The 25,500-nt window shown below is 39.7% G+C and overlaps 2 protein-coding genes across 4 annotated transcripts; one reads left to right on the plus strand and one right to left on the minus strand.

The window, feature by feature from the left end:
* Nucleotides 1–1,043: 1,043 nt before the first annotated feature.
* LOC130705514 (bcl-2-binding component 3, isoforms 3/4-like) lies at nt 1,044–1,694 on the minus strand. Its single transcript, XM_057531905.1, has one exon. The coding sequence runs from the start codon at nt 1,692–1,694 to the stop codon at nt 1,044–1,046; it is 651 nt and encodes a 216-aa protein (XP_057387888.1).
* Nucleotides 1,316–11,058, plus strand: ZNF706 (zinc finger protein 706). 3 transcript variants are annotated; one of them, XM_057532282.1, is made up of 4 exons: nt 1,316–1,377; nt 4,894–5,030; nt 6,929–7,036; nt 7,858–11,058. In XM_057532282.1, the coding sequence occupies exons 2-3, from the start codon at nt 4,896–4,898 to the stop codon at nt 7,022–7,024; spliced, it is 231 nt and encodes a 76-aa protein (XP_057388265.1). In that variant the 5' UTR covers nt 1,316–1,377; nt 4,894–4,895; the 3' UTR covers nt 7,025–7,036; nt 7,858–11,058. The 3 variants fall into 3 exon arrangements, with proteins under 3 accessions (XP_057388265.1, XP_057388264.1, XP_007173467.1); XM_057532281.1 differs by lacking the exon at nt 1,316–1,377 and adding an exon at nt 1,467–1,600; XM_007173405.2 differs by lacking the exon at nt 1,316–1,377 and adding an exon at nt 1,836–1,976.
* Nucleotides 11,059–25,500: the final 14,442 nt, after the last annotated feature.

Consider the following 25,500-nt stretch of genomic DNA (forward strand, 5'->3'; position numbering starts at 1 on the left):
CCTACCATGTTTCATACGCTGCTAAGCACTGGGTATATAGTGGTGAAAATGAGCTTACAATTGAATACTGGAGAGATATTAATAAAATTTGAACATGTAACTTAAAACTGCAATACGGGAGGGCGTGAAAAGTGAAGGCGAGAGGAACTGAAATGAGGTTGAAAAGGAAGGACTGAACAACCAGCTCGTTGTCGTCGTATGCCACCCAAATGCAATAAGCAGTTAACCCCTTCCTGGCTATTTTAAACAATTTTGTGATACACATATCCCAGTCCAGAAAACTCGCGATGTACTTATGTTCAACTAACATTTCCTGGGCACTGACAGCCCAATTTGGGAGAGCGGAGGCTATGGGTCAAGGTGGGACAGTCAAATGCAAGACCCTCCTTTGTTGTTTTATCTGTAGTTCTAATTACAAACCAATGTGTGCTGGGGGGCGGGGGGCGGGGGAAGGTGAAGAAAAAGCCGACGTCTAAACATGCTGCCCTTTCCAGATAAACATTTAATAATCGTTACCATCGCCATCACTCTTGATTCAGATATTGGAAATTAGCTGTCGTGGCCTATACATCAAGACCAAAAAACCCACAACTTAACCATTTCCCTAAGTATTAACAACTCAGTATATTGTTAAGTAGTCAGCCTGAAACGGTCAGGGGGGCCTAGCCGGCAATTTTCAGTGAGACAGTCAGGCGTGAATCTTGAACTCACTAAAACCCCCAGAATGGTCAAATAACTGAGGTTTCCGTGGGAACGAGGTAAAGGGTAGGTGGTGAGAGAACAAAGGCGGCGCGTCCCAGTTCAGGGCCTCCCGGCCCGCCGGCCGCACTGGGGGCGGAAGCGGCGGTGTGCCCGGGTGGCGGGCTCCGGGGTCGGTGACCCACACCGCCGCGGCGCTGGCGCGCCTCTCCGGGACCCTCCCCAGGCCGGGGCATAGGAGGACGCCGCCGAGACTGGAGGCTCGTGAGAGGGGACGCAGGGGTCGAAGCCTGGCCTCCGCCCCAGTGAGTGAGCAAGCGACTTGTGAATCACACTGCGGACCGTCACCCGCCGGGACCGAGATCACGCGGCTCCCAGGGCCGGCTGAAGCCGCCCAGATGGAGCACGCAGGAGAAGGGGGGCGGTGCGCAGGGGACAGAGCGCGACGTCCCCTGCTGTTCCCGTCTCTGAGGGGCCGCCGTCCCCGCGAAGCCCCGCCCCCTCTCGCTTATGTAATAGGGGCGCGCTGCCATTGGCCCGCGGGACCGGAAGAGGCGCAGGCGCGCGAGCGGGTGGGGGCGGAGGGAGGCCGCGGCAGGAAGGCCGGTGGGCGGGGGCTGCGCAGAGCAGGCTGCGCTGGGGCGACTGGGAGAGCTGTGCGGCGTGCGCGAGCACGAGGTGTAGTGGCCTCCCCCTAGGTTGAGGCGGCGGCGGGCGCGCGCGGCGGCGGGTGCGAGGCGCGGGCTGTTGTGCTCCCGGCTCTCCCCTTTCCCCTCCTTGGCGGGTGGAGGAGGCCGAAGCGGTACTGGGCGCGCTGCGCTCCCCTTCCTCTCTCTCCGGCCACCTCCCCCGGCCCTCTCGCGCTGCGCGGTTTCTCCGACGCAAGACTGTCCCGGCCCGGGTGAGCGGCTGTGGGGCGGTGCTGACGCCGCAGGACTCCTGGGAGCCGGGTGGGGGCTCTGCCGGCGGGGTCGGCGGGGACCGTGGGAGGTCATCGCGGGTCGCGAGGGGCCGCCGGCCTGCCCCGCCTCCCTGGGGGCGGCCGAGCCCGTCCTGTCCCGGCGCGGGCCGCGGAAGGACGGGAAGCTCGGGCGCCTGCCAGGCCCTGCAGGTGGCCGCGTCGCAGGCCGGCCGCGGCGGCGGAGCGGTAACCCGCCGGCGACAGCAGCTGGTCGGTTTCTCGAGGCTGGGGCTCCCCGTGGCCGAAGGGGCCGGGTTTCGGGCAGCCGAGGCCTCCAAGAGGCGCGTCTCGGGCCGGGGTCCGTGAGGAGTGGCGGGTAGGTAGGGGTTGTGTGGCTCTGGGTGGCAGAAGAGAGGAGGGAGCTCTCCCAGGCGGGAGAGGCCGGTTTGGGAAGGAAGGCGCGCGGGGCTGCAGCTTGGGCTCAGCGAAGTGCTGGGTGAGATAGACCTCACTGCTGGTGCTTTCATCCTCTCTCCTCTCCGAAAGGGATGTATTTAAAAGGCTAGGGTCAGAATGTTGGTCACTGCTTGGGCCTCTTCGTTTTAGATACTTGTGAACAATGATCCAACTTCTTGGATCCAAAATCTTTTTCTCTCTTACTCGTTTGTTTTGGTTTTAAGAGGATCTTTGGGACAGTGCATACTTGTTGCCTCCTGTAAGAGCTCCTCATTTTGGAAGAACTCCTTATTCCCTCTACTGCTTCCCTCTTTGGAGCCCCCTCAGAAGACCATACAAAATAAGAGTTATATCAAAAGCCAGCTTTTAGGTACTTATAAAGGACTTCTTGCTCCTCGGTTTGTTGCATTTAGTCAAGGAGGAGAAGTTATGCTTGGTTACGCTTAGATCTTGTAGAAAACTCAGCTGGCTTGAGAGTAAGTCCTAAGTCGAGCTGTCCAAAAGCAGGTGGTTTGTTCGTTTGCATTTCTGCTTTCAGAAAGGAAATCAGTGCAGCGTGTTGCTAGAACTTAGGGGCCTATCTCAGGCGTTTAGACTGATTCAGTTTCCCTTACCTGGTGTTTTCTGTTTTAAAAATAAGAACAAGCAACCACAGTCTTCTATTTATTAAAACTTCTATGGCTTTTTGTTACTTTTGTTAGATGACAATGAAAATGGGTTAAATGTATGGCTAATGTTATATTTGAGGAGAAATGGTAACTGCAAAAGTTAAAAATAATATGTATCTAATGGCATTGCTTTCTACAGATCACTGCATGAAAATGTTATCAAAATAGCTAATAACTTCTAGATATCAAAGAAACCTCTAGAATTAGTAGCTTACCATTTTATAAGTTTTTTTTTCAATGTAAAACAATTAAGAGGTTACCCACACAGTGTACTAACATGCGTAGCATAGCATACATCATGTGGAAGAGTTCAGAGCTATGAGAGGACTGAAGTATTCTAACATAAGGTACTGATACTAAGACACTGAGACATTAAGAGTGCCATAAGCATTAGGATGCATAAAGATTGAATACCTATCATCCAAATAATACAAAAGTATCCAAATCTGTTTCCATGGGAATAGGTTTGTAAGCGTGCCATAAATATACTTTTAAAAAAATGATTTCATTCGGCTTGGAATTAATAAGAATTTGGTTTTTAAAAAATAACAAAAATGGCAGTCTTCAAGGGCTAAGACGTCTGGTAATATTTACCTTTATTTGGTGGGAATGGGGTTCTTATATTAGGCTAGCATACTAAACATTTTTGTAACTTGTTAAAATATTCAGCCAGCTTCCTAGAAAAGGATTGATCCTCCTTTATATTTTGACTTCTGGTTCAGTGTTCAATGCTAGTGGGAACGTGTCCAATTGATGTGTTTATTTTTTCAGTTTCCCTTTTTCTTTTTGGGAGAAGCTCAGGTGTTTCAATGAAATGCTTTGACCTCATATCTGTTAGCCAGTCAGAAAAAACTAGCACTATTTTCTGGTGAAGTTATAGATCCATTGTATGTTCATGTCCTGCAATGACTTAAAAGTTTAAAATTTAATTGCAGCGCTAGTCAAAACTATCCATAGGAATCCTCCTTAGATCCTATTTTAAAGTATTTAAAAAGCAGCTGGGGGAGGTCGGGAGGGAGATGCAAGAGGGAAGAGATATGGGAACATATGTATATGTATAACTGATTCACTTTGTTATAAAGCAGAAACTAACACACCATTGTAAAGCAATTATACTCCAATAAAGATGTTTTTTAAAAAAGCAGCTGAGACTCATTATATACCTTTTGTGAACAGATTTAACTTGTGTTGTCTTAAAGGAGTCTTTAATTTTAATGAAAAAGTAAAAGTAGTTCTTTTCCCTTAATTTTTAACCCATGTTCATTTCAGATCATCAGTAGTAAAAAGTGGTATCTTTCATTTTTGTAAAGGTACCCTTAATCTTATTTAATAATTTGTCCAGCAATCCTATGAATACCATTTTTTTTTTTTAAGAAAGAATAGCACAGTAGTTTCATGAAACCTAAGTATTTAAGAGAACGGTTTCCATTGCTCATATGAGCTCCTTTAGAGACATTAGATGACAGCTTTTATCTCTCTTAAAGTTGTGAGAATCTCAGGTCACACAGTGAGTACTGGAAGGGGAGAGAACCTTTGCAAAATGATCAAATGATTGAGGAAGGGGCTAAACTGTTTCTGGTAAACTTTTGAAGATTACATATAAGAAAGTGTACAATTCTTAGGTGTATAGCTCAGTGAATTTTTACAAGTGAATACACCTGTATAACCATTACCTAGATCAAGACACAGAACTTTATCAGTACCCCAAAAATCCCCCTCATGCCCTTTCTTCCCAGCGTTACTTCCTGGATTAGTTTTGCCTGTTTTGAACTTTATACAATATGTTCTTTGTATCTGGCTTCTTTCCTTAATGCTGAGATGTAACCATGTTGTTTAACAATAGTTTCTTCTCTTTGAGTGCTGCATAGTATTCCATTGTAGAAATCTGTTACAAGTTAATGTATCCATCTTACTATTAGTAGGCATTTGGATTGTTTCCAGTTTTAGAAACAGTGTACCTGCATTTCTGTTGAATATATACCAAGAGTGGAATTGTGAGGTTATAGAGTAGAGGACTCGTTTTCTACAGTGGTTATATCAATTTATCCTCTAGTAACATTGTATATCCATACATTTTGATTGACAAGTGTTTTCTATAAAACAACTGTCAAACTCTGAGAGTGTTATCATACTTAGATTTCACTTTAATGCCTCAACATCTGTTTTTAGATATGGCTCGTGGACAGCAGAAGATTCAGTCTCAGCAGAAAAATGCCAAAAAGCAAGCTGGACAAAAGAAGAAACAAGGACATGATCAAAAGGCTGCTGCCAAAGCTGCCTTAATATATACCTGCACTGTCTGTAGGGTAAGGGGAATTGAAAGACATAGCTTTCTCGTGGACAGTTCTTTCATTAGAGATTGGTTTGTATAGGTTAAAATTTTGCAAACATGGTGAGATAAATGCTTTACTTGAAATAGGAGATTTGAGAGCTGGTTGTGTTAGGAACCCATCTTCATTCATCTGTTCAACAATTTTATATATATACGTATATATTCATATACACACACATATATATGCTTTTTGTTGTTGTTCGCGCCGTGCAGCATGCAGGGTCTTAGTTCCCTGACCAGGGATTGGACCTGTGCCCCCTGCAGTGGAAGTGTGGAGTCCTAACCACTGGACCGCCAGGGGAGTCCCAACAATTACATTTTTTGGATAGCTCCTTTGGCCAGGCTCTTGGTGTTAGTGAAAAGGAGTGAACAAAGCAAAATCCGTTTCCTCATGGAGAATAAAGATGTCTTCTTAAGGGCAAATAATACACTTCGAACTTTAGAAAAGGTCAGATTTACATTCTTAATTTAGAGCTATGTAATATACCTCTGGTTATATAATTGGTTTTTTTTTTCTTCGCTAAATTCATAGTTATGATGCCTGCAAAACTAGAGTATATTCACATTGAGGGCTTTTACTAGAATTAATGTGTTTTATTAGATTTGAAGAATAATCATAACAGCTGCTATTGAGTGCTTACCAGGTGCCAGACACTGATCGAAGTGTTTTACATGCATGAGCCCATTAATTCACATAACAACCCTATGGCATGAAGTACTTTTATTCTCATTTTACAGGAGAGTAAATTGAGTCATGGGGACTAAATAACTTGTGAAGGGTCGCCCAGCTAGTATGCAGAAGAGCTGGGATCTAAACCCAGGAAGTCCAGCTCCAGAGCCCACCTTTTAGACCACTATACTACACTGCCTCAAAGAAGTTTTTCTCAAATTCCAAGCCAGGGTCTCTTCTTTGCCTGTTTGTTCAAGCTCGCTACCCTTGAATTTAGTGAATAAAAGTGCCAAAGGAAAAGTGCATAGTGAGGTCAGTCCAGTTACAACAAACTTTTTTTGTTCCCCCCAAAGCCCTATGCCTAGGTAGAATTGGTAGTATGGATGGGAAGGGATCTTGATAAGACTTGATTCCTGGACTAAAGTTTATCATTTATTGAAGTCATTACTGATGAAATAGAAGTTCCTAATTACATAAAAGTTCTCATTAATCTAAGAGAGGAAATCTATTACATTAAATAACCTGTTCATAGTGAGCTTTGATATACTCAAAATAATGAAATTGAGCAGCTTCAGATTCTGTTTGGAAAGAGGCAAGGTAAAAGTAAATTTCACTAAATTACTAATGAAGAAATACCTTGACCTAAAAGTGTTAGAGTAGCTCATATATTTAAAAACTCAAAACAGCAAAAAATGTTTATTTCATGTTTTGTCTAATGTAATGTGCTAAAGAAGAATTGAAGGTCCTTGCCCAGGTAAGTCAGTATAGTGTAGTATTTGAGATCTGAAGTACCTAGTACTAGGTTAAACATAGGTATTGGACAAATTAATCTCTAGGTTTTAAGTTTCCTTAGCACATAAAATGAGGATAGTAGGACCTGATTTAAGATTACCAGAAGGTTCTATGAGAATTTTGGTAACATGCTTAACATAATGTGTTCGGTAAATGTTACCTATTGTTTACTGTTAATCAGATAAGAATACTTCATTCTGTGTGACCCTTTATATGTGAAATGTGGGAATATGCTAGGAATTTCTTTGTTACAGGGTCCTTTTTCATATGCCAGCCGTTAAGTTAAAGGAATTTAAAAGTGTTTTGCAATAGTTGTCGATCGTGAGTAGGCTCAGGATTTTAAAAGTTAGCACATTTTTATTTCATGAATCAGGTGTAACTCTTCTTTTTTGCACAATTTTTTAAATTAGACACAAATGCCAGACCCTAAGACCTTCAAGCAGCACTTTGAGAGCAAGCATCCTAAGACTCCACTTCCTCCAGAATTAGCTGATGTTCAGGCATAAAGTTGTTTACAGGTAATTGACCTTTTCTTCTTTTCATTCGTTAATGGCAGGGCTGTATACAAGAGCAGAATTATCTTCTGTAATTGTAAAATTGATTTCTGTCTTCTAGCTGAGACTTCATTACTGCCCCCTTTTAAGTTAATGTTTAACTTTACAATTGTTAAAGGTCCATTTTCCCAGACCATATCCTTTCAATGCCTTTGAAACATCCACGTTTTCAACCACGGTAGCCAAAAATGGCATGAGGTGATGCTGGCCAACTCTGGTCCAAGAATGGAAGAAAGTTTTCAGTTTAAAGAAAATAACTATTATAACGGTATTTGAGAGTCTTGCTCCCAGAAATAATGCAGACCAAAGTTTATGAGTGCTTTTTTGCAGGTATTTTACTTAGAATGCTTAGCAGAGCTTCTAAGTACATTAAAATATAAGGCAAAATGTAGGCATTCACTGTATAAACTAGGTAGTTGCTTGAAAATAATCAGTTCATACTTCGTGTGGTTGGATTTTTTTTTCTAAATGGTGGTGATGGTATATGCATGAGTATTATTTTTAAAGTAAATTCATCAAAGATCTGTTTATAAAAATTTAGCTGACAGATCTATCAGACTAACTTCGTAGCTTAGGCATGTTGTGCTTTTTTTTTTTTGAATTTTATTTATTTTTTTATACAGCAGGTTCTTATTAGTTATCTATTTTGTACATGTTAGTGTATATATGTCAATCCCAATCTCCCAATTGATCCTGTGCTTTTTTTTTAAAAGACATTTGAAATGCATATAAATCACATTTGTGTAAAGCTTACGTTCACCGAAAATCTTGCTTATGTTTTGTAGGTGAATTCGTGACACCTTTGACTCTTCTCCTGTCTCAGACCTTAGGTAACAAACCTGCAGCTGCTTTTCTAACAAACTGTTGATCAGCAAAAATAAAGGGGCTACAGAAACACTCATTTTTATGCTGTTCCCTTTTGGGCTTCATGCAAAGACAATTCTGTGTAAATGTACAGTTGACTCTGATTTGGAAATCTGAAAATCAGTCCATCCTTGTTATAAAAAATTTTTTTACAATTGTAATTATATTGATGTTCATATTGTATAAAATAACTCATTTAATAAAGTAGTACTTTGATTTTACAACATCACAGGATAAATGGTTCTAGAAATTCTGTTCTAACTTTCTACATTATTTGCCTTATAAAAATCGAATGAATTCATCAGCTAGAATTGCAAGCGCAATTCCTATCTCCCTTTCTAGGTTCAGGGGCATGTTCATAGTTAAACTAGAGCAGACTCATTCATTAAATTTGTGCACACGATTTTATTGGCAGCTGCTGACCTAGGTGAAGAATGACTTACCAGCTGCCTTAGTATATTGCAATCATGTGTCATTTTCCCCTCTGATTGTTTCTTGTGATTGAGGTTGGAATATTTAAACTTGCTGTGTGACCTGGCTATACCTGCCAGCCAGGTATAGCTTGTAGATAACTGATAAATTCCTTAAAGTGGTTGGATTGTCAGTCAGCCCGTCTGAAAAATTAGGTTCTGAAGTATATGCCACAGTGAAGTAATCAGCCTACTGTTCAATACAAAATATGATGGAACATACGTGAACTGGTAAAGATCTATCTTTTATAAATTATACTTGATTCTTTGAAAATTGTTCAAGTTCTTTCATTTGAAACTCAAACTCATAATTTTCAAAGGAGTTTTTGGAAGTTAATTACAATTTGGCCAATTTATGAATGGATTTTGCATTAACAGAAAGATTGGAATGGCTTGGGACTGGGTTAATTCCCAGAACCTTCTCCTTCCTTTCCTTTTTAAGTGAGTAGTTGATTTTTACTTTGTTCTGGTTCCTAAAATCAAAGGCTGTGTACAGTATGACTTCCGTCTGAACTAGAAAAATATTAAAATAGGCCAATATCCACATTTTTTTGGCTCTAAGGATGGGGAAGTGGGTTGGTTCCGATGAATGAGGTAAATCCTACCCACTTAAAACAGACTAATTTAGGTTTCTTCTAATTTGCTTTTGCCAACTATTAATACAAGTGAAACCGCTGTAACTCAGTTTAAATTTTAAAGTTGATAGAATAGGAAGAACACTCAAATATTTACTGGTAATTGCTTAGAGCCGCAAATCTGATCCTGTGGCTTACAAAATGCATTCCCTCCTTCTGCTGTAACTCGTCATTGCATTTGTTTTGTAGCTGTACATACTCTGCCCACCTTGTTTGTCTTCACTGTAAGTTTAAAATAAGATATTTCCAAGGAAAAGCTTCAGTGGTGATAGTTTCTTAGTAACTCCTATTCTTATACTCTTACTTTAAAATAGTCATTTTTTTCATGTATTTGATTGTCTCAGTTTCAGATTTATTATTTGTTAATTCCCAATATGTTGGTTACCAGAACATTAGAGTTGGCCTAATTGCTTATAGTGGTTATTAACAGAAGTTCTGGTTAAATTACAATTTAAAAGTTTTTAAAAGTGCTTTGAGCATATGTATGTTTATGTTAGTAACAAATCATTTAAAAACCTTTCACAAGTTTTGGTTTAATTTTTTTTTTCCATTTGTTTTACTGACTAATTCAGAATAAAAGCTTTATGTTCTTGTATTTAACCCTTTTTTTTATAAGCAGCTGAGGACACCATATTTAACTTTAGAGCTCAGTGATTGGGAGATGGCTGCATTGATATAGCATAAGGCATTAATTCTTACACTTCGTGTGAGGATTATTAGTGCAGTCCCCTTTTGTTGTGTTTGGCTTAAATCGGCTGTAAGGGGAAGATTACAATTTTTAAACATCCTCATTATTTAATTTGAAGATTCTTTAACAGATCACAGCAAAGTTCATTATAAAACTGTTATGGTGTCTTCAAAGACTTGATAAAATACACAGAATTGCTCCTTTTGTATTCTGTATTGCCATTAGTCGCCAAAAGGAATGGGGTTAAGATTAAACTTGTTTCCATTCTCCTCCATATGCATCTACATCCCCATGTTTAACTGACACACTGGGGGCTCAGTTGTGTGCTGTAATGTCTTATTAAAGAAGATATTAAAGAAAACTAAATTAGTCTAATTTCTTCTACATTTTAGGAGATTTTTATATTGCCTTTTCCCATTTTTTTTTTTAAACTTTTCAATTTAGAATTGTCTCTTGAGTGTAGAATTTGGTAGTTCTAAGGGTGGCAAGAGATTTCTTTCATTTCTCAAGGTTTTCCCTTTAGTCTATCTGTTTGAGGTCTATAGAATACTTCTTAAGAATAAAAGGAAAAACGTTGCTTAGAACCTTGCTATATTAAATAAGTGTAAGCTGTTGGAAGGGGGAAGTAATCAGCTATTAATATAAAAATAATACTAAAACAAAAAATGCTTAGATCAGTTAATTGAATTGAATGGATGGATAAGTCCTTAAAGACATTGACTCAGATTTGAGATAACACTTTTGGTTTTATGTTAAGATATTGTATAGCTAATTAATCATATCATACTGGGATGTATGTAGCATGAATAAGATAGGCTTTACCAACATTATTATTTTACCCCCCAAAACCTTTGTTTTTCATTTTTTAAATATGTGGAATATACTGTACCTGTTTTAAAATGTGGTTAATGTAGAGGCCTTTTTCTATAATACAGTGATCGATCACAGTCCAAACTATAACTGAAATATATTTAAACTTATGAATCTGCATTAATTCATTTGTGCTAGAATTTTCGTTTTGGGGGTAGTTTTTGGTCTGGTTTAGTTTTGGTCACAGATAATATCCTTTTTAGAGTGTATTGCAATGAAGATCAACACTAGGGGGTTGTGTTTACTGTGACTTTACATTCTGAGATCTTTCAGGCTAGCTTAATTTTATCTGTTAAAGTTTCAGAAAAATCTTAAGTGCTCCCAATGTGAAGATTTAATAAAACATCTGTCTGCTTGGCTGAGAAAATAGATGTTTTATTAATGAAAGTACAACCTGTCTTTATTAATTGTGGATTACCATATTAAACTGAAAATTAAATATCTTCTATTTTAAATGTTCTTTGGCTAAGCTGTTTACTAAGTTACCATCTTTTTGGAGTTTTTTTGTTTGTTTTTGTTTTTGAACAGCCATTCTTTAGCTCCAGTTTTTTTGTGTGTAATGTGGCTTCAAATTTAAAATCTGCACATATACAGACAGACTTCAGTCATTTATTTATAGCCATATGAGCATATCTATATTGTGAAGTAATTATGTTAAAAATCATATTCCTTTCTAATCATTTTTTAATTTATGAGCATCATTGTTTCTTTGCATGATATTAATACTAATGGCTTAGGGTTTTGTAGACATAAGCACCTCACTTTATCACTACCTTCTGCCTTGTAAAATTCAGAATGGGACTTGCATTTTAGATTCTATTTTATTAAAATTTTAATTAGAAAATAGGCCATCATAATATTTCCTCTATAACGATGTAACGTTTCTCATAATGAGGTCTATAGCTAAGGTGACCATACATCCTAGTTTGCCAAAGACCACCTTGGCTTAAATATTGATTTAATATTAATTGATATTTAATATCAAAGTAATATTATTTATAAGGTATCTCATAAATCTTAATATTGCCCCTTTTTACTCACACGCGTCATCAGTTTATAAGGTCACCTGTGTAGAACAGCTGAAGTCATACTTTGGCCACACCGCATGGTTTGCGGGATCTTAGTTCCCTGACCAGGGATTGAACCCAGGCCCACTGCAGTAAAAGCACCGAGTGCTAACCACTGGACCGCCAGGGAAATCCCTGAAGTGCTTTCCTAAACGCAGGTTTTTTAAGAAAACTATGATACCCAGAAATCCTTACTCATTAAATGGGAATATAGCGTACTGGCAAGGTTTGTCTTTTAAAGGCCTTGAATCTATTTTATTTAATTTTTTAAAAATATATCCTACCAAGACTTAAACATCTGGTAAAATTAACTAGATTTTAAAACTGTGAAATGCCTTTATTTACAAACATTCATATAAACTTTATGTTGTTTGTACCATGTTGTTCAGACTTTTGTCTCCTGATCATCCTTTCATCCAAAGGACTTAGGAGAATTGCCAGTTGGGATTAGAGGTGCTGCCTGTTAGTATAGAACACTTTTACTGAGGAAGAAAGGGAAGTCTGCAGCATTGGCTGCAAGTTAGACATCCTCTAGGCTAACAGTATTGAAAACTTAGGGCAAATCTTTTGATTTGATACAGGATGCTTCTACATATTATTTGATCTGGATCTCTGCAATTTTCTGTTTTATAAACTCTTATAGGCATACAGAGAAGTTGTAAAGATAGTACAAGGGAGTTCTTGTATCCCCTCACCCAATTTCAGTTGACCCTAATGTTATAATCTTACATTATTTTGTTTGTCAAAACTAAGGAACCATCATTGGTATGTTACCATCAACTCCAGTTTATCTATAATATCCTTTGTGTTCCAAGATCCAGTCCAGAATGTCATATTGTATTTAGTTATCATTTCTTCTTGGTCTCTTGTGGTCTGTGTTTCTCAGTCTTCACTTTATTCTCTACGACCTTCACAATTTTGAGATGCATGGAAGTATGTTGTAGAATGTCTTTCAATTTGGATTTGTCTGATGTTTTTCTCACGGTTACATTGGGGTAGCAGGTTTTTGGAAAGAAGACCACAAAGGTGAAGTGCCTTTCTTATCATCTTGGGGATGGATGATCCCCACATGACATCACTAGTGATGTTAGCCTCTGTCACTTGGTTAAGGTGCTGTCTGTCAGGTTTCTCCAATGGAAAGTTACTATTTTTTTCTTTCCATATGCTATCTTTTCAAAGTAAGTCCAGCGCTTACTCAAGGGGAGTAAGGATTTAGCTCCACCTGCTGGAGGGGGAAATATGTATATAATTTGGAATTCTTCCATAAGGAAGATTTGTTTCTTCTCCACGTTTACTTATTGAATCACTTATTTATACCCATATGGACTCATAATCCAATAGTCTTATTTATTTTTTTATTTAAAAATTTATTTATTTATTTATTTTTGGCTGCGTTGGGTCTTCGTTGCTGCACGTGGGCCTTCTTTAGTTGCCGTGAGCGGGGGCTACTCTTTGTTGTGATGCGTGGGCTTCTTATTGTGGTGGCTTCTCTTGTTGCGGAGCACGGGCTCTAGGCACGCAGGCTTCAGTAGCTGTGGCACGCGGGCTCAGTAGTTGTGGCGCACGGGCTTAGTTGCTCCGCGGCATGTGGGATCTTCCCGGACCAGGGCTCAAACCCGTGTCCCCTGCATTGGCAGGTGGATTTTTAACCACTGTGCCACCAGGAAAGTCCAATACTCTTATTTATTTTGTTATTCAGTTTATTCTGGCTTTGGCCATTAGGAGCTCTTTCAGATTGGCTCACACGTCCCTTTGACATGCCCCATCCTTTTTTGAGCATTTCCTTATTACTACAAGAAGCTCCTGGCTAATCTTTTATGTCCCCTGCCCCAGCTCTGGAATGAACTATTTCTCCAGAGAGACCTGATTGGAGAATGGTATTTTTTTATTAGAGAATGATATTTAGAAACCAAGATCTGGACACTGGGTATGAGGGTTTTTTTGTTTTGTTGTTTTTAATTATGAATGTTGAACTTTTTCCCACCATTAGCTAATATATCTGTGTGTTGTGGGGAAGAAAAGTATCATTCTCCCAGATCTTTAGGTGGTGGACTCTGAGTGAGTACTTTTCTGCCCATCATTATTGAAGTGTTCTCTTTTTAAAAAATCTTTTGTCATTAAAAAAATTTTTTTTGTTTCTGTTTTCTTAAAACATTCTAAGTTACCAACATATTTGTTGAGAATAATATATGTGAAGTTGCTTTATAAACTAAAGCATTATATAAAAGCAATTTATTATTATAAAAAATAGAACAAAGGTCCCTAATCTTTAGAAATTAAAATGCATTTTAGGAGATAACATTTATTTACATAATTTTAGGCTATAGGGTTAAGTGCTTTGTGTGTTTTATAGGCAATAACTTCTACAGGAATGTATAGGAAGGAGATGATGTGTGGGTTGGAGAGGCTGGTCTGTGCCTGGAAGGATGGGGAGTCACTGGGGAGGAGGAGGAGTGAATAGGGGAAGCACAGTGAGGGTGGCTGAGTGAGCAAAAGCGCAGGCAAGTACATAAAGTTTCTTTGAGAGAAAGTGAGTAGGCCAACCAGAGCATAAGGCTTGTGAATGAGAGCCTTTGAGCCCATGGGTGAGAGCGGGGAGCAGGCATTAGAATGGGACTGGATTGTGCGATGTGCACACCCTGCAGTGAATAGTTCATATTACTGACAACACTGTGGGGATACTTTCAGGGTTTGGGGACAGGGGAGTGGCATGTTATTAGGTTATTAGGAGGATTAATATTTAACAGTGAGATATGCTGTTGGTACTGTTTTGATAGAGATCTTTTTTACAACCTCTTGCACTTTCCTTGTCCATAATTTAACTTTGGATCATTCAAGGTCATTAAGAATGCAGATTTACAGGTAGAAGTTTGCTCTGCTGTAGTGCAGTGGTACTGCTAGGACCCAAAGAGCTGTGTTTAGGGATGTTTGCCTGTGCTCTAAGTGGTCCCAGACTATACACAGTATGTTTCTTTGTGATATTTGTTGTCTACTTCATTATAAAAGTGATACATTTTTATTATATATTGAATTCTAGAGAATATATTAAAGTTGAATTTTAAAAATTCACCATGACAGAAACTTTTTGGTGAATATTCTCTCTCTCACATACACACACATGTGCATATGCATACATGCAAATGTATTTTTTAAGTTAATGCATACTTTCATGTCATTTTTTGCACATTATGTTTTTGTACTTTGCCATTTCACGTTATAACAAGTGGAGTTTTTTTTTTCATGTTATAAACTTTGTGTAAGTGAATTTTTGTGGCTGTATAATGATCCATTGCATAAATTTGCTATACGTTTTTGTGTTGTTTAACAATTCCCCTGTTGTTGATCATTTAGGTTTTCTCAAATTTACGCAGAAGGCTTTATTTCCGTTTAGAATTAAGCATCATAAACTTTAAAGTTCTTGCAAGGAGATAGGGGATGAGATTCTGAAGAATGTGTAGTAGTTTATTAAAATAGAAGATGAGAGAGAACCTGAGTTGAAGGCTGGATAGTATAGGGGAGCAGGTTACACTTGACCTTGAATATTTTTGCATCACCTTCATTTGAATACTAGCACTTTTCCATGAATTTGGTAGCTTAAGCATGGCATATTTCCTTAATTTCTAGTGGAGCTTGAGCATCTTAATTTGTTAACCGTTTATAGTTCCTATTTTTGTGAATTGTCCATTGCCAGTTTATTTGTTGGGGTCCTCTAACTACATTCAGTCTGCTATCCACAGTAAACTAAGAAGAACTGGAACTTGCCAGGGGACAATAGACAGCTAGGGTTGTGAAAACCATAACTTATTTTACACAAGGTACAAAAATTATAGGACCTATCTACACTACTTGCTGGACGTCTTAACAGATAAAGTATAAAACCACGGTTTGCATTTAAGGCATATTTTCTATTCAGGGCTGATGAAAGTTGCTTTTGATTTATTGATACCTGCCTGTTAATGAAGAAATAGGACAGTAATTTTTAGTATGTTAAGTCGGTTCAAGTTACAGTAACAAAATAGCCTTTCGTGTTTCTAGATCTCTCTAGATTTCTCATCATTTAAGTTCTGTTATTTCATAATTCCATATATGGATTTTCATAGTAACAAAATAGACTGTATTTAACCCTTGCTTTGAATAGCCAGGAGTATTTCTGATAGGAACAGAGTTCCTTCCTAAATAGGAGATTATTTAAAGCTGTAGTTAAATGACCCAGTAAGAAAAAGGTCAACATCTAGGTTCACATAGCTCTGCTTTTCCTTAGCTGAGTGAACTCGGACAGGTTACTTCACTTTTCTGAGCTACGGTATCTTCAGTCCCCTTATAAAATGCAGAAACTAATACTTACCTCAAAGGATTGTTCTGACTTAAAAAGTAAATGACATCCTGAGTATGAGTACCTGCCCAGTTATTGGTGCTCAGTAACTGTTAACTTTCCTCCCACTCTCTTCCTTTCCCCTGCGCTTCTACGGAAATGTAGTATTCAGTACATAATGTGTCTCACACATACCCTTCTTATTTTTTGCCTGTTTCTGCTTGTGCTTTTTCTAACTGAAATGCTTTCTCTTCTCTCCATCTAAGCCCAGTCTCTTCATGTGGATTTAATACCATCCCTTCCTCTGTACTCAACTCAAATGCTGATTTTTTTTTTCTTGAAGGTCAGCATTTTTAAAAATGTACTAAATGTGGGAAAGAGGAGTACACAATAAACATGAAACATGACTGCAAACTGTTAAAAATAGTGTCAGGAGACTAAATTTTAGAAGGGCAAAGTTCCTGAGTTAAACAGCAATAACAAGGAATGGGTGTTGGGTAGCGCTGCCTTAGCAAGTCCTATTTATATGCCATGTATTTTGTAAAAGTCTCACTGTAAAAATGAAACAAACCCAATATGATGAAATCCCAAAGGGACACATGGTCTCATTGAGTTTTCACTTGGCCTTGATTAATTACAGCTCAGAAAGCTATAAGAATTTGTAGAACTTGACATTGTTGAATCTGAACTACTGTCATTCTAGGAAAGTGATACAGATGAGAAGCTACCCAGAAGGCTAGAGATAGGTAATTTGTGTCTTGATTTTCAAAAAGCACAAAAGAGAATATTAAAGGATGTGCAGGATTGTAAATGTGCTCTTAATCTCTAGGTAAATACATACATTATCTTTTTACTGTGAACCTCCCTTTTCCTCACTTGAACTAATTTCATGTGTAGTTCCAGCCACACCCCCTTCCTCTGGAGCTGTTAGATGTCCCCCTTGCCCACCAGGTGCACACACAAGCCTTGGCTGTGACTGAGTCCCCCACATCTGGCCCCAGTGCGTGCTTAGCAGCCAGCCTCTTCCACTGCCGTATTTGATCCCATGCTCCTGCTACAGTGAATTGCTTGCTGTTCCTGAGTAACTCTCACTACCCCTTTCTTGCCTCCACACAGTTTTTCTGCCTCTTAATTAGAGTGCCACCTTTCTTCTCTTCTGTTCCTTTGAGGCCTGTCTCTAACTTTTCCTGACACTCTCCTATTCTATCTCTCATAGCCACTTGGAGTAGCCTTTTTTCAGCATTATTTGTACCATTCTTTTAGGATCCTTAAGAAAAGGAATTGGCTTATTTTTGTACCTACTTGAATGTTTGTGGCAGAGCATGCAACTGTTTTCAAATGGAGCTTTCCGTAAATTGCAAGAAACCATTCTCATTGCTTTTGTGGGTTATTTTTGTAAAAGACTTTCTTGGATTTACTTTTTTAGGTAACTTAAGCCATAAAGAGTGCTTGTTACAGGCAATGCTGTACATGTAGAATACTTTATAGTTTGAAAAATATTTGTCCTTTTATGAGATGCATTTAAAAGTACACTTGAAGAAATCAAGGGACAGCTTGATAATATATCTTAATTTCAGCAAGGCAGAGTAATTTATTGTAATCGTGATAGCAAGATTTCATATAGGCAATAGTACATTTGAGTGGACTTAAACTAATTTTGAACTTCTATTTTGATGTGTTTAATAGTTATTTGTCAACATGTCAAGTTCCATAAAGCTCTGTCCTGTCCAGTTTAAACTGTGTGTGTGTGTGTGTGTGTGTGCGCGCACGCGCATGTGCACACATATGCGCATGCGCATGTGATCAGTTTACGGGGGACACAAAGTATGGAGGGAAGCTAAAAGAGAATTACAATTCAGAAAGATTTGGGGCTGAAACACAAGTAAAACCAACAAGAAACAGTTTAGGTGGGAGAAATGTAAATCTAGTTAGGATTTATAGAAATTGCATTTGCAAGTCCAAAATATGGACAGGAATCCGTCTTGGCATTTTTTCACGTGAGAGCCAATGTGTTAGTTTATTGCAGGCTTTTTATGGGTCAAGCATGATTTCTCTGCTGTAAAAGGTGGGAATGCAACCTTGGTTTAGAACGCATTAATCACACAAAGCCATCTTCATTCATTGATTGCCAGTTCTCATTTGCAACTGGTGTTTGATTTTGGGTGTCTTTGTTGTTTTTTTTGTTTTGTTTTGTTTTAAATTAATTAATTAATTAATTTTTGGCTGTGTTGGGTCTTCGTTTCTGTGCGAGGGCTTTCTCTAGTTGCGGCGAGCGGGGGCCACTCCTCATCGCGGTGCGCGGGCCTCTCACTATCGCGGCCTCTCGTTGCAGAGCACAGGCTCCAGACGTGCAGGCTCAGTAGTTGTGGCTCACGGGCCCAGTTGCTCCGTGGCCTGTGGGATCTTCCCAGACCAGGGCTCGAACCTGTGTGCCCTGCATTGGCAGGCAGATTCTCAAGCACTGTGCCACCAGGGAAGCCCTCTTTGTTGTTTTAAGTGAAACATTACTTAGCTAGATTCCATTCAAAGGAGGAGGAGGTCGAGGATGGTGAGTAGACGGTAGCCCGTGTTAGCAGCTTTCCAGGCGTCTCCCTTGCAGTGTTTTGCTGTCCTAGGGGGCAGATCTGAAGCCATGAGTGGAGATGACCTCACTGTAAGAAGAATCATTACAATGCCTGGATCTATCCAGTAGCAGAATGGCTTACCTAGTGGAATGAGCATCTCTTCCCCAAAGTTCTTAGCAAAGGTGTTGCTGATCATGTCTGGGACAGTGCAGCCGGATTTTCTAGTACTTGGCAGGAGGTAAAGTAGATAGGCTCTGAGATCTCTTCTTACTCAGCAATTCTGTGGTATCAGGTAATTCACAGTGCTGGAGGCGCTTGGATTGTTCTGTATTTCAATCAAGTTTTATCAAAAGGAAAATAGAAAAAGTAGTGGGAAGAACTGCTCTTATTATTTTAACATATAAACTGATCTTTATTTTTTCTCATCTTTCTCAGTTGCTTATAAATTTTAAATGGGAATATTGAGTGAGGATAGGAGACAGGATGCCTTCATCACATTTGGATTTGAGATATGCATCTGACAGCAGGGTGTATTTATGGTCAGTATTTTAATAGGCCCTTAGATGTCAAACTTAGTTTAGAGGTGCTTCCTTTTATCACCTGGCAAATGGTATTGTAATAATATAAATATAGTGTGTCAAGACCATTCTTGATGTCAGTGGACTCCATACTTAAATAACAAGTTCTGTCAGTAAAAAAAATTCTATACACTACTAATGTATTTATAAATCATATGCATGTACTTTTGTTGTAATTATAAAGCCTTCACAAAAAGACATTAAAATAGGATAATATGAAAAAAAATTCTAATATATTCTTTCCACATCCCAGTAGATCATCTTGCATTAGCACCTGAAACATACGTACCTCACTTTGGAAACCATTGCTCTTTGGAATAGAACTTGGGATCTTGGTTTCCCTTTTGTTTTTAAGCTGAAGAGTTTCTAGCAACTTACAGGTGCATAGATCTTATGTAAATTAATAAAAGGATATGAAATGTAAGAAGGGTCCATGCTGTGTATAAAATGTTTTGCAAAGCATGTGAAGAATGTAAGATGCATGCCCTTGAAAAGTAGACTGGTACGGGGCGGGTGGCAACTATTTTTGAGTATTTAGCACATGTAGTTTTGAACATGATGCTGGGACTTAAGAGAAGTCAGGACTGAAGAGAGATTTGCACTAATATGCATAAGGTGATCTTTGAAACCTAGAAATAGATGATAATCTGTAAGGCAGTATATAATCAAAAGAACAAGCAGCTGAGTATAAAACTTTGGAAAGCCCTCACTTTTAGAGGATGGGTAGAGAAGGAGCTAGGAACCGTAACTGAAAGAGCATTGGAAGGGGTAGGAGGGGTACCAGGATATACAGGCCCGCAGAAGCGAAGAGTGAGCAAAAAAAAAGCTGGTCAGGGCTGTGAACTACCATTCACTCAGTGAGTGCCGCTTTGTGCCAGTGTGGATTAAACACACTCTTAACAACAGGGTTCATCCTCCAGATGTTCCCCTGAGGTCAAGGGAGTGTGGTTTCAGGAAACTAGAAGGGATGGAAGCTGAGTGGCAAGGAAGGAGCAGGTGTAGACCACTGACTGGAAAAGCAAGGCAGTGTCACATGGCAGATGTCTATCCACGCCATCAAGGCCTTTTTCCGAGAGACCTAAAGCACTGATGGCCGGAGAAACCTGTTTGTAGTTGACAGGAAGAAGTGCTGACAGTTTAAAAGGAACTGTGAAGGCATTCATTTTTCAGGCCTAATTTATAATTTTAGGCTTAATTTATAATTAAAATGTTGATGTAAAATATTTAGAAATGACTAAATAGGCCATATTTAAATATAGCTTCTGAACCCATGCTCTCGGATGTTTCCAACCTCAGGGATGTATAAAATGTACCAGCCTTCATTGGTAGCATGAAAATAGAGCATACCTCAAGTTACTCATTCACTGTTGGTTGAACAAGGAGATAAGGAACCTTGTGATATCCTCTCTGGCCACAGTTTAACCCCTGAGATCCATTTTACTCTTGTAAATCAAAAAATGTAACAGTGGCTATTTTCTTGAAAAAATTCCTACAAGTGGAATTTCTGAGTTAAAGATACACACACTGGCTGTCATTGGTTACAAGGCTGTGTGTCCAGAACGTTTGCCTGGGGAAGTGGTGGAGGAGCCATTTGGAAGCTCTTGGTAGCACCATGAGGAGTTTTTAAAAGTACATTGAAGTGCTTTTGTTCAGGTGTAAAGCCCTTTGAGGTGTGGGTGATGTGCAGTGTGCTAGTGTGTGGCTTCCAGCCGTGAAAAGCTGGATGTTAACTCATGATTGTTTTAAGTACCAACGTTTGTAGACTGTTTGTGAATTAGGATGGATTCAAGACTATCCCTCACAAGAATACCACTTAGTTGCATTTCAGCATGCTCTCTCCAGAGGGAAAGAAAGAACCCAATTAAAGCCACCAAGTCAGGAATCATATGTATGGCCCTAGATATGCCTGTCTGTGTGTCAGACATGCAAATGTCAAATGGCCTGTGTCTTGTAGCAGGAAGAAAATATTTTAGAGTCAGTGATGTAGAGGAAATAGCACAGGCTTCTTTCTCAGCCTGTAGGTAAACCTGGGTTCAAATCCATCACTGCCATTTAGAATCTAAGTGACTTTGAATAGTAAACTCAAGTCACATCCCTGAATCGCACAGTCCTCCTCTCTGAAATGAGGGTAACCACCTGCTTTATTGGGTGATGCGCATTTAGCTCTGTTCCTGTACTTGGTAGAAATTAAAACACAAAAATGTGTTTCTTGTTAGCTGTCCACAAGGTAGCACTCCCTGGAAAAGGCAGTTGTGCAAATGCACTGCTGGACCGGGGCGCCCAGTCTGGATACGTGTGAGTGTTCCAAATATTTGAAGATTGTGATATTTTGAAGGAATAGCAGCGGGAAATACCTTAGCTCTTAAATGCTTTGGAACTTTTCTTCAAAGTTATCTTGTTTTTTATTAGTCTTGTTGAGGGTCATTTTTAGTTCTTCATGATAAACAATTCAACCAATACATACAGATATAAAATAAGTAAAATCCCTTATTTTTTCATTTATACCGTGCAAGTGGTTTTCCTTTTGTTTTGGTTTTGTTGACTGGTGGGTTGATTAGTTTGTGTTTTGATATTTCAAATTCAAAATGCCACTATTTTTTAACGATCGTTTGCATTGTCTACAGCTAGAAATTCCTATGACCAGTGGTCAACCTATTGACAAAGACTGCTCCTGAACTAAACTGGGTCACTGTGATTTAAAACACCTTGCAAGCTCCAACTACAAAGCTCACCAACTCTATATAAAACCAGATTTTAATTGGCTTGTGTTAGGCTCTAATAAGAGAGCCTGCCACTTTAACAAAATGCCACAGACTGCTGGTATATGCAAAAGCTCCCAGTGTGAGGGAGACCTGCAGCTTGATGTCACAGCTCAACTTCCAATGCCATTTCCATAAAGAATGTCAACATGACCATAGAAAGTGAAGTTTACTAGTATTTTTTGGTTTGGTTCTTGAAAGTCTAACTACAAGCCTAAGGGACTAAATCTACTTGTTGTGGGCTGTTGTGACTACCATCAGATTCCTGGGAGAAGACAGATTAAAAGGAAAAATGCATTTCGAAGAAAATACTTTTAATGCATCAAGACAATGAAGTGACCTTTAAGTCCAAATATAGAGGCTTGGCTCTCTCATATTCTAAGCTGGTTCTTTATTAAAATAATTTAAAATAAAATAAGGAAAAAGTCCAGTGTCAAACATTTCCATTTAAAGGGTTGAAACTAGTTGATGCCCAACTAACCTGTGTCCAGAGCTGATTTTTTTTTTAAAGGAATAACAATAAAACATCTCGCAGCACTATTTTTTTTTTTTTATCATACGATGACTCATTAAGTCATATTTATTTTGTGTGGTTTCTGTATCTGTGTTTACTTTACAATAAAGGGTTTTTTTTTTTTTTTTGGGGGGGGAGATGGCTGTAACTTTCTTTCTTTCTTTCTTTTTTTTTTTTCCACACACACACACTGTATTTTATTTTTACAAGAGATAAATAGACTGACACCAAGCATTGTACATGGATGACCACAACAAAAGCAACAATGATTGCAATTACCAAACATGAAACACACTCATACTATGTCATAATATTGACATTCAGTCCAGTAATCCTCCACTGTAACATCCAGAGCTGATTTTTAGCCGTACCAACCTGTATGGCCCTGCCAGTTACCATATTAAAATACTTCTGTCTAGTTAGGAATAACCACTGGCCTGACTACCCCAAGTGATGCCTACTGCTTCAGCCATCCTGTCCCTCAGCCCCCCACCAGCCTCCTCATGATGCAGCAGTTAGAGGGGCGACACCTGGCAGAGGAGGGGCTTGTTGGACCACATACCAGCACTGGTCCAGGATCTGGTCTGATTAGCCCGTGCCCTGCTCGTTGTTAAATACCGTATTTTGAATGTTCATCCCTGTCTGTTTCAAGGATGGCTGAATGGCACAGCAGTGGATAATCCAAAAACCTACATGTGGCAAATTTTTTCTTAGTACTGAGTATAGGAATGTGATGTATGATTAAAATGGTCAAATGCCAAACTGCTGGGAACACCCAACCTCAGGCAGAACATCACATGGGGTTGCTTAGCTCTCTGAACTCTTCTGTACTGTCGTACCTTCTCTCTTTTTCATATACACAATTTTTTTTTTCCACTGCAGCCTGAGAGGACATTGCCCGTTTTGTTTTGTCCTTTTATCATTAGATCTTGACGTGGGTACCTTAAGTCATGTAGTGTCAGTGTCAACAGAATACTGCCAATGTCAAGATCGCTGTCAAACCTGATCTCCCCAAGCTACTGTGTTAACACTGAGATCCATTTACTTTTCTTTTAGGGAAAGGTAAAATGTAATTCTGCCCTGTGGTTTACTGCTTCTACCAGACCTTTTGTTAGTCTCCCAAAGATGTAGCTACCTGTTCTTTTAAAGTCTGATCATTTGGGGGGCAGTGATAGTTTCTTGTCATTTGGAATGAAGCAGTGTGGTGTGAGAATTTAGAACATGGGCTCTGAACTCACCTGTGTTTGAGTTTCAGCCCTGCCCCTTACCTGTGTGACCTTAGGTAAGTCATTCAATGTAGCCATAAAATAAGGATGATAAAAAGTTAATTACCTCTTAAATGTGATAAAAGTATTATTAAGTGCTTGGAGCAGAGTATTCAATAAATGTAAGCCAAACACAATAAGCAACCTAATTATCTGACCCCATATAAGCTGTTTGAATGTTTGGTGTTTGAATTGTTGGAGAGTGCCAGGTAACATTGGGAAAGTCACTTGATCCTTCTGAGTTTTAGTAAAATGAACATAATACATACCTCCCAGTGTTATTTTGAGGCTTAAATGAGATAATGTGAAAGAACCTATAGGACAGTTTACTCAACAAATAATTACTGAGTGCCTTTATGGGGTACAGCAATGAAGCAAATATACAGTTTTGTTGTTCATGGAGTTTACACGGAGCAGGACTAAATAAATACTGATTTTCAATCAGAGAAGGCAAAGAAATGCCACATATATACTTGTATATACATACAAGTTATAAAATCGCATATGGTTTTCTTTCCTGAAGAGAGCAGGTTTTATTCTCCACAAAATTACTGAAGCTTTCTAGTCACCAGCTGCTGCAAACATTATGTCACTAGTACCAAAACAAGGGGCAGGAGTTGGTGACTGAGGGATTTATAGATGCCTGAGCATGAATTTAAGGCTGCCTTTCTGGAGCATGGACCTGAGTTGTGCCAGAATCGATCAGGTCTGCAAGTGGTTACCCATTCTCCTGTGGGAACGAATGTGAAATGAAATCTGGACTGGATCACTATCTATAGTGATCTGGAGCCCTGGGGGGTAAACCAGGGCTCCAGGGCATAGGTGGTATTTTTTAATCTCTCTTAGTTGAAGGTCATGCCTGGAAAAGGGGTATGGGAAGTGAACAGATGGTTTTATACATAGTGTCAAATAAGAGTTTGTTTTTCTGGACCATGGTTTATAGTCTCCAATCTTTCAAGGTTCTGAAGGGGCCCCTAGGAAACCGATGTCAAAACAGGATTGGAATTTTTAACAGATTAGGGGGAGAGCCTATGAAGGATAAAAGGGGGAGAGCGGGAATAGCCTATAAAAGCCTTTGGACCATGGTGCAGTTCTCAAACCTGTGAAGGGAGAAAGGTGAGAAGAAGGGAAGAATGGGGTAGCAAAACCCTCAGATTGCAGTGCAGTTCTGAGAAAGTTTCTGCCAGACCGATGGGGTGCCCTCAAAAGTTGCCCGGGAGAGAAATCCCGTGTGGGGCAGGGATGGGCCAGCACTCTCCCCTCGCTCAGCTGTCAGTGGCTGCGGGCAGCCTGGGGAGGGGGTGGAGAGCATAGCCTAGCATGAAGACAGCAGTGGGTCCAAACAGGCAACCGCTGGGGCTATCAGTCAACTAGACTTCCCACAGCTGGTTGTCTTGAAGGAGATTTTAGCAGCACACTTTCAGGGGTGCTGCAGACCCTAAATTGCATACCTTTTTTGGGGAACTGTGGCATATGAAGATAGGCCCTTAAGAATCCTATAGGTGAAAGGACCCATATCTAGATCACTGTTAAGTTTTGATCATCTGTGTATCAGGCACTGGGGCTGCAACCCGGTGCATGATAGAAGGGTCCCTGCCTTCAGGCAGCTTGTAGTCTGCTGGGCAAACAGGTAGCCGGGTCCCATGAGAGTATCACAGGTGTTTGCACCTGCACATAGGGTGGTCATCAGGTCCCTCTCTGGAGGCCAGGTGACCTGGGCTTTGCAGGCTGAGGAAATAGCAAGTACAGAGGGCCTGAGGCAGGAAAGAACTTAGCCTATTCTAGGAATAGGAAGAGGGCTTATATGCTGGAGAGAAGCAAACACTCCAGAGATAGAGTGGC

This window comes from Balaenoptera acutorostrata, chromosome 17 (assembly GCF_949987535.1).
Source record: "Balaenoptera acutorostrata chromosome 17, mBalAcu1.1, whole genome shotgun sequence".
Classification (NCBI taxonomy): domain Eukaryota; kingdom Metazoa; phylum Chordata; class Mammalia; order Artiodactyla; family Balaenopteridae; genus Balaenoptera; species Balaenoptera acutorostrata.